Below are 14609 nucleotides of genomic sequence, written 5' to 3'. Positions count from 1 at the left end.
GCAAAATGAAAACGTTTATTCATAAAAACCCTTTCCACTGGTTGTGACTCCTTTCACAAAAATCTATGTAATTCACAAGTGATTCTGATTAAAACATTTCATATATACTGTGATTTATTGGAGTTGTATTTTTTATAACTAGCTTCCGAACAGCAATCTGAATAGTGTAGCATCAGGCTCATATGATTTTCAAAACTGAACAAATTGCAAGTCTTAATCCATTTATCTTCATGTTGTGCATCTGGAAGTTTAAAGCACAGAGCACTGTAAATGATTTATCTAAGAGTCACAAAAGAAACTGGAGGTAGAGCAGGAACTCAGGTTAGAGGTTCCGGACTCCTCCTCCTAGAGTTCCCATTTACAGACCACCTTTTTCATTCCTGATACTAACGACTGGGAATTTCCTAGCTATATACTGTACCAAGTGGCTAAAGTACCATTAACGCTATTGTGATATGAAATGTAGTAGTATCAGGAAATAAAAATACCAATAAAATATTTTCAAAAAAAATAGTATATAGTGAACTATTGAAGTGTGTTAAAAATCATACGCCCTATGTGTCTCCTATTTTAAGTATGAAAACTTTATGTTAAAAACTTCAAAAACTTTAAACTGTCTAGGAAACATCATTTTGGGAACAGTATTTATCTTCTCAACACGTTCTTGAGTACAGCCACAGGAGGGCACTGCTTCCTCTGTCTAGGATGCTGAAACCTGGCTGACTGCACATGCGGTAATTCAGAAGGTCATTCTGTACCTTTGGTTATTTCTTTGTTGTCAGTAAGGCCTCCGCAGAGAGAAATGGCAATGGAGGGCAAATCTCGAATTCCATCCGAGGTGCTTTCAACTCCACTGTCAACACCTGAGCTCCCGACAGACTGCGGGGACTGGCTGGCAGAGCGCGGCGCTGTGTCGGTTGTGTTCTTGCTTTGGGCATTATCCCCACTGGAAAAGAAAAATCAGGAATTCAGTTTTCATGTATTCAGTCCCAAATTCTCTCCCTTCAACAAGCATCATTTACATCTGATACATACAAACCAAAATTGCCTGGTTTTACCATAAAATTTAAACAAAGTAGTATAGGATTCACATATCCTCACATATTAGGTTGCTTCTACCTACTTGCCTAAACTAGGCATGCATAATTATTTACATTTCTGTAATAATGTAATTCTGTAATAAATACATAATCTGCTACTTGCCTAAACTAGGCATGCATAATTATAGCTTCACTTATTTACAAGAGATAAGAAAAATAAGACAATAAACTGTACAACCTTACTAGACATAATAATGCCACTATAAACAGTTTATACTAGGAGAATTATTCCCACACAGGAGCAGGATTACACATGTAAGTTTATTACTTCATTTACATTAATCATATAAACTGATAGCTAAGCTCAAAACAAAAGATGTATATGTTTGTGTATTTATATGTCATGTACATATTGTATATATAAATAAAATACATTAAAACTACTAGGACTAAAATTTTAAGAAACAATAAATAATATCTCTACATAGATTTCAACTGGGTATAGGAGCTCATTATTACAAAGTGCAGGCTCAAACTCTGCTTTCCGTTCCAGATTTATATGAATGCATTTGAGAAAGGATTTTTCAATCCAGCTTTTTTCTCCATATTACTAATCTTTCTCAGTTTTATTGAAATACTAATGTTACAACAGCTGAGTTTAAGCAAGCAAGAAAGAAAAATAAAATATGCAAGCTACTTTAGTTGTTGCTCAAGGACTTTAGTCAAATGACAACTATGATGTGAAAAGAGGACTTTAAATGTTACAAGAGGCTCTAATAAAAATTGGAACTAGTTGGAAATTGTATGTTCAGGGTGCAATATTTTCATAAATAAATCTGTCATGCATATTCCAAAAATTATTTTCTAACACTCATATTTACAGGTGATCACCCACAGTAGAACAACATTAGAGCAATAATTTTATGCTAATACTGTTAACAGTAAGATATGTTCTTCACGGTAATAAGCAAGGACACAGGGATAAATATATCCCAAGGCCAATTGCTCTCCCAGGGCATGTGAGTAACACTCACAAACATCAGTGTACATTACATAACAATCCACAATCAATATATGATGCTCAATTGACCAAAACAGAAAATCAGTTTCAAGCACACTTCTCAAGCCCAAATACAGAGCTTTCCACAAGCTCTAATATCCCTTCTGTTTTATTTTCTTTCTGCCTTCACCTCTGTTTGGGCTCTGAAAAAGAGGTCTTATCTGGTTAGCAATGAAGAGTTTGATCTAAATCTGGAAGGTGACAAGAGCTATTTAAATAGTAAAAATATAAGCAAAGGACTTATACTTCTTGGGGAAATAAAGTGCAGCAACTTCTGGATCCATATCAGTGAGGTCATCTAAATAGACACCATCAGCACCAAGATGCCGGCTTCGTTTGTCTGTAAGGGATGGCACAAATAAGCCTATTAATGAGCATTTTCTGAGTAACAAGCCAGAACTGCTATTACTGTTTAACTATTCATTTTAAGATTGAGAAACCAGAAAAGTTACAAGTTTGTGAACTGTGTTTGTATAAAATGGTACTGCCAAAAATTTCAAAATAAGTTGCTCACATACATTGTTCAGACTTTAAGTACCCAAAATGGGACACCAGAGGATTAGTTTTGAGCTATGATGAAGCCTCCTTATACCAGACAATACCACTGAGAATTAGAAGTCAGCGGTCACTGCAGATAAACAGCAAAAGGAAAACTTTCTGAGTATTTGCATCAGCCAATTATCACAGTAAGGCAATCAGAGCATTTAACCTCCCAGAACTAATCTTCAATACCCCCTTGCAAAAGAGAAATAACACAACAGACTATACACTATAGTCACTCATACACTCATAACGGGCTCGTTATGGAGACAACTCACTGTTTAGCACATAGAACTGATGTGTTGTGTGTGCACACGTGTCATTGTGGGGACAAGACAACCCTCCTAAGTCTTTCACTAGTGCCAACACACAAAGTCATCACTGTCCTGTTGTTGCTGGTGGATCTGGACAAGCAACCACTGTAGGGTCAAAACCTAATTTGGAATTCAATCCAAAAACCCACGACTTCTCACTGTCCCAAATTCCAACACCAAGCATCACAAAAAAAAGTTATGTAAAGACTGAATATTAAGCAGAGTAACACACTTTTTTTTTTCTTCAAAGAGAGTGGAACACATGGGTAAGTGGCTAGGAAACTTCTATGTTTACTGGTTAAAAAGCAGCTGCACAAACCAGGCTTATATAGGTCCTACAAAATTATAGAATAACTAGAGCTCTAAAACATAACGTTTGTAAGCAAATAAGTTTCATTTGAAGATTGTAACACATTAAAAAACACCATGGATATAGAGCCCAGAAACTAAGAAGCAGAAAAGCAGACAGAATTATATTTCACAAATTCAGGACAGGACATGTACCACACAGAACTGAAATTGCTCATGTGAAACAGAAGCACCTTATTTTATGGCTAATCTGTTGTTTGGGCAAGAGACGTACTATAATGCTGTACTCGAGCAGATAGGTTCCACAGCTACCAGCAACACATAACTCAGAAAGCAGGCCGAGCAGATGAACCAGCAGATCTATTGTGTGCTCGTACCAAAAAGTGAAATCTCTGAATCTGTCAAATACCGATGAATTTGGAGCAAGTTTTGCAGTCTTGCTCATACATACAGAGCTGCCAAAATTCCCAGAATAAGGAGAATCTCTTATCTTACTACATGGCTCCTGCAAACAGCCTGCTGCGCAGCTCAGATTTTGAAGGTTCTTTCCAAAGCTTATTCTTTTTCAGATCTAAAAGTCACTTCAGGACACAGATTAATTTATATGACAATGAGGTGCTTTATCACCATGAAATTTGAAGACAAAATCATACATATAAAAGTGCAGAATCAACAGTTTTACCTTTCTTTCTGGAAGGGGAATCTGTCTTGCCAGCTGGTTGAGCTGAGCAAGCTGCAGCTTGTTTTATTTCTTCATTGGCAGGCAACGGTGGTACAGCTGCTTCTGGAGACTCTGTCTCTGGCTTATTTGTCTCAGCTGGTAAGGGTTCATTTTCATCAGCAGTTGTTGCATCTGCTTGTCCAAGGGCAGGTAGAGGACATACAGTATTAAACTCCTCTACAGGAGAACTCTGGATGACCCGAAAGTGAGTGCTTTCAGAAGGATTTACATCCACCACGCTGGGTTCCTTTGCTTTGAGCAGAGAGCTGGCCTGTGAGGAAAAATAAACAGATTGTTATAAAGAAATGCTCTTTAAAAATGCAACAGCCAGAGTTTAACCTGTTCTGTTCACTGCAGCGAGATCAGATTCTCAAGGTAACGAACTACAGCAGAAAGCCACAGCTGAGGTGGAGACTACAGCGTACAAAAGACCTCTCTGCTCTGCGCTTGCTTGCGTAAAATTCACCTCTATCTTGGGGCCAGGAAAGATCTGCTCTGCAATGTGCTCTACAGGCCTCACCTCCCATTCACCTGCCTGAGAGCACATCACAGCTCCCACCCTGTCACCCTCCCTTCCTGCACAAATCCTAGCTTTTCTTCAGAAGGGAACCCCAACAAACGTGAGAATGGAGCGCAGACTGGTGTTCATACACTATCAGGATGCTCTCAGGGACCAGACAGGTCCTCTAGCATGAGCTCCACAGTGCCTGCACTCCTGCTTGGGTGCCTCTGCCCAGGTGTTGCTTTGGGGAATCCCCCAGTGGGCGAGGTAGCAAAAATAAATTTACTCTTTACATTTCATCCATAGTTTTGTGGTTGTTCCTGAGTCCTGCCTGTGTTGGCTCACCCAGCAACCAAAGCATAACCCCCAGTTCAGTTATGGCCAGTTCAACTCTAAATAGCTTGGCCAAGGACACAGACAAAGTATGCAGAGGGAAAAGCCTCCAGGAATAAGATCTGCCACACACACCAGTCTGTATGACTGGAATAAAAATTAAACACCTAAATCTAACAGGAAATCCTAAATTCTAGACTGGAAATGCCAATTTGAAACTGCTGCCTGGACCTGTGCAATTAAATAAGTTCTCTCTGTACAAAACATAGCTCCCAATTTTCTTCTAATATACATGAGGAGGAGAATAATGCAAAGGTGATGGGACATCTCATCTTTGGCCTACTAAACAAGAAGCCAGAACTCTTCAAAAGGAATTAAGAATTCTGGATTCCTAGCCCTGCTTTTGTCACTAGCTACTAACAGTGAACTAAACATGAATTATAATAGTGCCATTATAATTCTGATGCCACCACCAGAACACAGAAGTCTTCTCCGAGGAGGATACCCACTTCCCTGGCCTGCAAAGCTGGGATTTTGTTTCTTTATACTGCTCCTGACCCCATCACTCCTGCAGTCCTTTCTGCAGGGAAGCCAGCCTTCAGCAGAAGGGGCCAAACCCTGCACCATCCCTGCTCCCGTAGCTGCAATATGCCACTGGAACCTGACCTTTATTTCTCACATCCTGAGGCAGGCACAAGCCCTGAGTCTCTCCTTTCCTATGTAATGCTGACTCCATAGCCATCATAAGGAGCCAGGCAGTACCTGACAGACCTGCAGTGTACTCAGCTGCTCGTGGCTACTGTGCAGCATGGGAGACAGTGCTACTGGCAGACTCCAGATCCTGCCATCTAACTGGGCCAAACGGCTCCAGGCAGGAGACAGGCACCAAGCCAGTTGGCTCAGCCAAGAGAACAGCATGCCTGGGCCTGCAGAGATACAGACCTGCAGGTGTTCCTGGACGCTTATGTACTCAAGCAACCAATTTGAGTTTTTTTGAATCACACTGCTAACACCAAGCACCTGATTTCCAGCTAAGACCATTTATGAATTTCAGTGATTTACCAAAGGACAGTGGGTTTGATTTTATATGTTATTTAAGCTTCTAACATTTACAAGACTAGGTCTCAGGTACTTCTTAATTTTCTTCTATATATCATTGGTGTTAAGAACATCCACGGGACTCCTGTAACTCCTAAGGAGAAAGATGCTCCTGCCTACTGCAGGGGGGTTAGACTAGATGGCCTTTAAATGTCCCTTCCAAGCCAAGACATTCTATGATTCTATGCAATTCTCTTACATAAAACGTTGCAATTTTATGTAAAAACAGGATACATTCCCTCTTCAGCAGTCTGCAATAGAATAGGCACACGTGCCCCATTAAAGCACAATAGATGCTAGCAGGAATTAAATAAATTATGCTGGATACCTTTGCAGCCTGGGGTAGCTCTCCCCATGCCCAGTGCATGTGGGGATTATTCTTCAGTCCACTTCTGTCCGTAGGTTTACTGACTAATTCTGAGTCACTTTGAGGAGTAGGTGGGCGTGAACCTGATAGGCTGAAGAAAAACAAACAAAAACTATTACAAAACTAAAAGTAACCACAATGCACTAAGCACTTTCCAAACGGATATCCACCAACCCAAAGCATTGAAGATCTAAATAATCATTAGCCAACTGAAACTGTAAAAGTATGGAAAAACAGTTTAAACAGTTCAGGATCCTCTTAGACTGGCATTCAGAGGTCTCATCCATATTTCAGTTAAGTGCTTTCACAGAAGTAGGATTTGAGAAGCTGAAAGAGAAGGAACAAGACCATTGCACCTGAACATGCCAGGAGAATTTTTGTTTTCCTATGTAGAAAAAAGAATGGGGATGGTACTAGCAGCAGTAGATGAATAGAAGTTAGTATTGTTACAATGGATGTGAAGTGTAGAAATTACTCACTCGCATCAACAAGACACTTTACCCTGACTAAGTAATAAATTACTGTAAGGAATCCAGGTGATTACTTCCTTCTACTAACTTGTTCAGATCTACCCTTGAGTGTATGTTTATAGGGAAACCAGAAGAAAAGCTACACAAAGAATTTGAGCCCTTCCAGCTCAAAAATATTTAACTGTTTGTTTTGCTGACGAATAAATATAAAATATTTAATAACTAATTAGTAAATTATCAGTTTGTAGAACATTTTTAATGTGGTGAAGTCAATAATGTGATGTCAAGTCAGACATTAATAAGTAATGATTCACTAATTTCAAGGACAAAAGGAAAATTTCAGATTACCTACTCTGCCTTTCTGCATCCACAAGTCACAGAATTTCACCCAGAACCCCATGAGCAAAGCCCATTATTTTTTGTCTCGGCCACAGTATGTCTTTAGTACACTCATGCAATCCTGACTTAAAAACTACAAGCAACAAAAGAATCCATGACATTCCTGAATCAAAGGTGCAAACTGAGTTACCCTCACTCTCAAAACCAAAATGCTTCCTACATACAGTATAAATTCTCCGTGTTTGATTTATTCTTTACCTTCTGGATAAAAGTGAATATCCAAACCAGTTTTGCTCTTTCACAGAATCACAGAGTCACAGAACTGTAGGGGTTGGAAGGGACCTTGGGAGATCATCTAGTCCAACCCCCTTGCCAAAGCAGGGTCATCTAGAACAGGTTGCACAGGCACACATCCAGGCAGGTTTTGATTATCTCCAGAGAAGGAGAATCCACAGCCTCTCTGGGCAGCCCATTCCAGTGCTCTGTTCAATGTAAGGCAGTTTTGTAGAGCTGGCTGGTAGGGAATTCATTGGTCACAGGAAAATAATTACTTTACACTAACACAAAGCAGCATTTAAACATCCGTGAATTTCACATCTGAAAAAATAGCAACCTAATTATCTACACTATTCCCTGTTTCCATCTATGTTGCAGTAAGATACACTTTGAATGTGGGCAAACACTATGACTTCTTAGCCACAGATAATTACATTATCTAACTGACCTATAAAAATTATAAGCAATACCACTGTGGAAGATCTTTTTTAGTCTTAAGAATTTCAAATTTTTATTAGTCTCTAAGGTGTAACCTACCATTTGACAGACAAAGGAATCAAGATAATGTGATTTTTAAAGTATTTTCAAGCTCTAAGGATTCAAGAATCATCTGGTAGACTTTTCAGCATCTTCTCTATCTCCCACTGACAAGTTTGTAGGGTTTGCAGTATTTTCCATGCATCTGGGGCCCATTGAAACCTTGGAAATCAGGAGCCTGGGCACTTCAGAAAATCTCAGCAGGCAATAATGCTTCTACTGCTGCTTTAAGCCCCAAACATCTAGATTTAAGGAAGTGTTGTCACTGCACAAGTTAATCTTTGCCCTATATACATTTTAACCTTCAAAATACCTACTATTAACTTAGAAATATCTGCAGTCTGGGCTTTAGGGTATGTTCAGCCCAGGTTCACTTACCCAGCCAGACAACCTCAGAGAATACAGGCATTGCATCAGTTTTGGCATTTTTTCAGTGAGAAAATTGATTGAGGGCAAAGGGGGAAGAACCTTGCCTTTCCCATGAGTTTCCCTGAAAATACAGTTCCCTTGTACACACAACTGAGTGGGAAGAATCCCAGGCTGTTACTCAGCACCAAGAACCATGATGTATATTCCCAGACACACACGTACAAGTGCCAGAAATATGGCACTTGCATATGTGTGTCTGTTAAAACCAGCAAAGTTCTGCTCTGAGAATGTTCTTGCTGCAAAAAGCCACCCAATGATCCATGCATGCGTCTGGGTTATTGGCTCAGAGTAGATAGAGCTACATGTAGAACCATGGTAAATTAGGAAGAGGATTAGCAACTGACGCCCAAAATATTACACACTCTCCTAAAATTAAAGTACACAAAGTATACACTATCTACTGAACTTTTGAGACAAGCACAATGGAGACATCTTAATTCTCATTCTATAAATACTAATTCTTTTACACAATAAAATATAAGGATTTAGTAGGGATAAAATGTTAGATCTTCAGAATTCTTTTCAGTTTATTTCCCGTTGTAGATGAGTGTACAAATGCTAACACAACCTCAGGGCACACCAGAATTACCACTGCAATGTCATCTTAATTCAAAAGGCCCAAGACCAAATCAAACTGCAAACATGCATCCAGAAGGCAAACGGAGTAAATGAATTTGCTTGTATAAGAGGGTACTAAAGCATTCTCATTCCTTATATCATCTGGAACATAAACTGCTATTTTCTGTGCCACACACAAACATTAATACAGGGTTGGCGGCCTCCTGATGAGAGCTGATTTTCTGTTATAGAGAAATACCTTTACTTTTTTCTTCATAAAACATATTGTTGTTTAATACCCAATACCTACACTCTCCAACAAATATCCTTCTGGAACAGCAACAATAATCTCTGTAGTTTATGGACGCAGATGGCAATTATGCCTACTATGGTCCTGTTTGTAAACTTCCTGTTTGTATAGTTCTGATTCCATATGTAATGCCAGATGTCGTCTCCTTTACCGGCACTGGGACTATTTTGGCTGCTATTCACTTCATACTATTGCCACCAAAGTAAAATGAGACTGAAGACTAATAAAGCTCACAATCACATTCCTTAATTTATTTTTTTTTTATTGTGGCTAGGTCAAATGAAATCCTGAATTAAAGTTACACTTCCACTAGAGGTCAATAAGGCTGAATATCAAGATTACGTAGATTTGTAACCCAGTGTCAGTATCCTGTAAATGCATCCATGGATCAGACTCAAAATGGGTTCCTTATTCCTTATACCACCAAGACATTTGTCTTGGGCTGGAATATGCCTTGCAATTCTCCTGTCCTTAGGCACTGGCCCAACATAGCTGAAATTCTCTTGCCTTACACATATTGCTGAGATATTGCAGATCAAACTAGAGCCACCCATCCTGCCAGTACTGCACAAGAAAAAAGGGAAACTTCAGTCCTTTAGATCAGTATATCTGATTCGCATCCTGTAGGTGCTGAATATTTGTGTCACAGTCCTATGTATTCCTTAACAGCTATGATGGCACTTAATGTAATCTTAATGTAACGTAATTCTTCCTTTTTCTTTTTTTTAATAATCTTGATCAACTTCAGTTTTAACCCAGGTCTTCATTGCCCTGATTTTATATTAGCCATTCCCATTTAATGGATGATTTATCAAAGTAATTTACAATGCCCACAAAGAAGCAAGCAGAGGAAGTGGTTTCCAACATCACTTTCTTTCAAAGTGTCTGGGTTAGCAATAAGTGCAGTTATAAGTTCAACAAAGTTCACATACTATTAATGTGTTGAAGGTGTATTAGTGTGTTAAAAGAATTAAAGAGCAGCCCAGAAAAGAGGGAGGACAACTGTTCTACCTGTCTGGAGGAGAAAAGTGAGAAGATTGTTGAGGACAAGAGCTAGATAGGCCTCCATCAGCTGGAACAGTGAGGAGAGAGGACTGCCCTGCACAATCTATAGGCTTACTGGAAAGCACAGCATGTTGGTAGAAAGAAAGAAAAACAGGGTGTCATTATTCACAAGTGCTGATTAACATAAGCTCTTTGTGCATTAGCTACATGAATGCTGAATTTACGTCTACAGTTTTCAAAATCCAGAATACTGCAATCAGGAAACAAACAGAACATACAGTTCAAAAAGCCATTGAAGGGGCTTGACACATGCTATCACCAGACTGGTGAAGCTGATCCCACTAAGCTTTATAGTCAGTGGAGAGAGTTTCTTCCAGAATGCAATTCAAAACATTTAAATTAAGCCCTTTCTCTCCCCTCTGATGCTTAACTACAGAGGCAGTATATTGAGATCACCTGATTGCAATTTGGAAAGCATTCAGCTAGTAGTTGACAGTGACCATGTTTGATACCAGAATTTTTAGGAAGACTTCATATAGCACCAGCATGTAAGAAATCAAACCAAAATTACTTAGAATTATACTATCAGAAAAAGTACCTTTGAAGAGGTGACCATTCTCCATCTGAATGAGGGTAAGATGCAGACTGAGAAAATGTAGAAACTGCAGGAGCCTTTATTTCAGATAAGTCATCGATAAACACATCCGGAACAGGGACCCTAGGCATAGGGAAAGACATGACATTTAAAAACCATACTTGATTACTGAACTGCCATATACTTCAGGTAACAAAAAAAACCCAAACCCTACTGCAGAGGAGAATTAATATAACCTGAACTTAAAGGAGATAAAGAAATGTTATCTGATTCACACCTTCTAGTTCACAGCATGATGGAGGATTGTTCTTAAGTTTTCAATGTCATTTCAATTATTTTTGTTAGTAACATTTTCAATAGCTTTCTAGTCTAAAGGTTTTTCTTAGAGATGTTCAAAACCATGACAACCATATGTACTGACTTAGACAGAAATTATTGTGAGAAGGTATGGAATGGAACATTAATCCAGCATTAGGTTTCCATTATAGACCTCAATTCCACTGTGATACCTTGAATTGTCCAATGGTTCTTTTTCTTCCTCTGAGCTAATCTCTATAGGAAACATATCTTCATCTTCTGACGTGTCTCCATTGTCTTCTCTTTTTAAGCTGTCTATTTTATGGGTAGACTTTCTCCTCTTTTTCCTCCTTTTTTTCACAGAGCTACAGACTGGAGATGTTTCAATAGCAGTCTGGGATCCATGGGCTTGGGGTGGTACTTGTGAGGATGCACCGGTGTCCGGATTTCTTATCCTGTCTATGGAGTTCCTCTTCAGCTGAGCTTCCATTAAAGCAGTTCCCTCAGACAAAATAGGAGATGTGGAGAGATGATAAGGAATTACCTCCTGAGAAAGAAAAAATGCAAACAATGCAACACATTAGTTCCTCTGCTGATCACAAATCTGGATCTAAAATATATGCACAATTGCCAAAATCTGCGTCATTCATTCAGGTGAGAGATAGTAGTCAGATAGGTCAGTGGTTTATAACTAGGTCACAAAAACATCACTAATTCAATCATATACACACATCTGTAGACATTCATGGAAGTATTACTAGCAATTTTCAGTCACCAAATAACTGTTACCACACAGAAGATTTAAATATGGAGATGAATACTGCACATGCACAAATCTCTCACCTGAAACTAGTAGTATCATACTCAATAGGAATTTGAAAACTCATTCCACTCTGGACTGTGACAAAAATTATTTGGGCTATCTGAAGAGAAGTGCCTGTAAAAAGCTTTTCTTATGTCACATTACATGTGGACTATTCAAAACCAGTGTGACCATAACTGATGTAGACTAGTATTTAATCACACAGCTCAGGAGCAGGCCTTCTCATTTAAATAGAATTCCACCCGAAGAATAGTTGCAAGATCACGTCTTTGGTTAATACCAGATTATTGTGTGCACAGATGTTTACAGGACACATGCACTTTTACTGGCAGTCTGCTGACTGCATAAAGATTTCTGCAAAAAAAAAAAAATTCCATGGATATATTAACCTCTGTTGTACACATCTTCAGAGAATGTGAGCCGTATACATGTTATTTCTGTTCACACACAGGTATGTACATAAACTCTGAATATTTTTAGGTATGTGATTACTTGTTTAGATTTTTTTCACTCTCAGCAACTCAAAAAATGAAGCAACTGTATAGTATTAAATTTCCATTGCAGAAAATTATCCAGAAACTTTCAAAACTATAAAATGGGTAAAGGTATGTTTTTCAACAAAATTCCTAAACTCAGAACTGACTCTGAAGAGTAGATATTGAATTTTTAACAAATTAAAATTAGTTTTGACTCTTACCTTATCATTATCCATCTCTTGCACAAAAAAGGCCTCTCCATTGTCTCCTAGTTTCATGTGCAAATCTACGGCCTCTCCATTAATTTCTATGTCAACCTGGAAGAAAATAAATATATTCTCAAATGAAGAGAAAGTTATTCTAGGTACACAGTTCCTGTTCAGCTATCCCTTCCCTGTCACTGGGCAAATGCTTCTCAGGGAAGTGTAGGAAACCTTACAATAAACATAAAATCATGAACTTCTCTGTTTCTCTCCCCCTTCATAAGGCCATCAGTTGCCAGAATGTTTTTCTAACTCATTCAACCTATTGCTGGCTCACTCCTCTTCTCAGGAAGTTTTATAGCTCTTATATAATGTTCTGAATCTTTTTAAATGTAATTCTGAATGCTTCACTCACCACATAAATCTTTTTGCTCTTTTGATTTATAGCCTAATCTTGTATTGTGCAAGAAGTACTCCCACATGCAAATTTTAATATAATGTCTTTCAAATTCATTAGACAGGCTTCTCTTTACACTATGAGAAGCACAAATAAGAAAAATTGTCCATGTCTTCCACACGTTCATCTCACCGCTGTGCAGACCCGACTATTTCCATTTCTTCTCAGGAGAATCTTTCTCTGCCTATAACCAACCTTGCCACAAACTCCATTTTCACTGGTGGTTTGGGGTTTTTTTGGAGACTGGGACAAGCTTATATTTATGTTATATTTCAGGACACAGTAACATTTTATTGGCACAGTAACATTTTCAACTTCTACCCATCCTAAATCTTGGTATTCTTTTCTAATTCACATAACAATTGAATGATGTCCATGGTGATATTAGCATCTTTCTACTGAACAATTATAGCTACATTAGAACCTAGACTATATGTAGTTACAAATTATTTCCTAACACAATCTGTGGTGCATTACTCACTGGCAACTTCACATCTGATACCATATTGCGACGTCATTCAGCTTGGTTACATTTATCTAAAGGTCCTCACTGCTTTTTCTAGCTTCAATTAAACTCAACACTCTGTTATCTGAAAATACTACTTCATGATTAACTCTCTTTTTTTAACGATCAATGAACACGTTAAACAAAGGGATCTTAATTCACAGGCACTAATGACATCTATTATAAACCCAAATCAGCACATTCAAAATTTTGCTCTACTGAAAATAAATGTTACAAATTTCATGGTTTGTTTTGGTTTTATTGTAAACAATGTCTTAAAAAGTATGCTTTCAAATGCAATAATCAGTAACAACCATTTTAATTGAATCTAGCCTCAACTGGGGCACTTTGTAAAGAGTATCTAAAGAAAACCTTGACTAGGATACCACAGAACATTCAGTAACTTTCATACCATTACAGTTACCCCACAGACAGAACACATTAAAATTGTTGATTTTCTTACCACTTTCTCCCTAGAACGTAGGACTCCCATCTTCCCAAAGCGTACATGGAAAGGGGAACACTGAAGATTTCCATCTGGCTGACGTACAACAATTATGTCTATACATCCTGACAATGTGGCTGGGTTTATTCCCTTATAGAGCTCCTTCACAGTTACAAACACTTGCCCTGCTAACTGTCCAACGTAATTCATGGTTTGGACCTGAAAGGCAAAAAATAGAACAAATAAGATTTTGATTCCTGCTTTATATTTTAGAGACATTTGACAGACTGAGACTCCAGCAGTGGGCTATTCTTCTGTTTCACAAATTAACAACTTCACATAGAATCATGATTTCCCACCTGATTTATTTACAGCTGACATGTGTTTGTAGAGAGCTATTAAAAGACAAAAGCAAAGGAGACCTTGTAAGTCAGAGAATTGTAACAACTTTCAAAAGTTTGTAAAATCAGTTGCATTCAAAACTACTGTCAGACTTTTACACTCTGCAGCTCATAAATATCTCCAATTATCTCCAAAAAGCATTGCTTCCAAAATCACATATCTTCCTGTCATTTATTGTGCTCTGAACAATAAATACAC

The 14609-nt window shown here is 38.3% G+C and overlaps 1 protein-coding gene across 4 annotated transcripts in view; it reads right to left on the bottom strand.

Moving 5' to 3' along the window:
- Positions 1–14225, bottom strand: part of LOC106896694 (phosphatidate phosphatase LPIN1-like) — a 37955-nt gene extending 23730 nt beyond the window's left edge. For 2 of the 4 annotated variants that reach the window (XM_014956852.1, XM_014956853.1), the window contains exons 1-9: positions 14028–14225; positions 12621–12716; positions 11313–11647; positions 10807–10926; positions 10215–10322; positions 6246–6375; positions 3946–4255; positions 2347–2440; positions 759–946 (exon numbers count right to left, since the gene is read on the bottom strand). In XM_014956852.1, coding sequence (XP_014812338.1) covers positions 759–946; positions 2347–2440; positions 3946–4255; positions 6246–6375; positions 10215–10322; positions 10807–10926; positions 11313–11647; positions 12621–12716; positions 14028–14219 — 1573 coding nt within the window. In that variant the 5' untranslated portion in view covers positions 14220–14225. The remainder of the gene's footprint in view (positions 1–758; positions 947–2346; positions 2441–3945; positions 4256–6245; positions 6376–10214; positions 10323–10806; positions 10927–11312; positions 11648–12620; positions 12717–14027) is intronic. The other 2 variants (XM_014956849.1, XM_014956850.1) reach the window with 1 other exon arrangement.
- Positions 14226–14609: the final 384 nt, after the last annotated feature.

Source organism: Calidris pugnax, unplaced genomic scaffold (genome assembly GCF_001431845.1).
Source record: "Calidris pugnax isolate Ruff unplaced genomic scaffold, ASM143184v1 scaffold171, whole genome shotgun sequence".
Lineage (NCBI taxonomy): Eukaryota > Metazoa > Chordata > Aves > Charadriiformes > Scolopacidae > Calidris > Calidris pugnax.
This window is presented reverse-complemented; position numbering and strand designations above follow the sequence as displayed.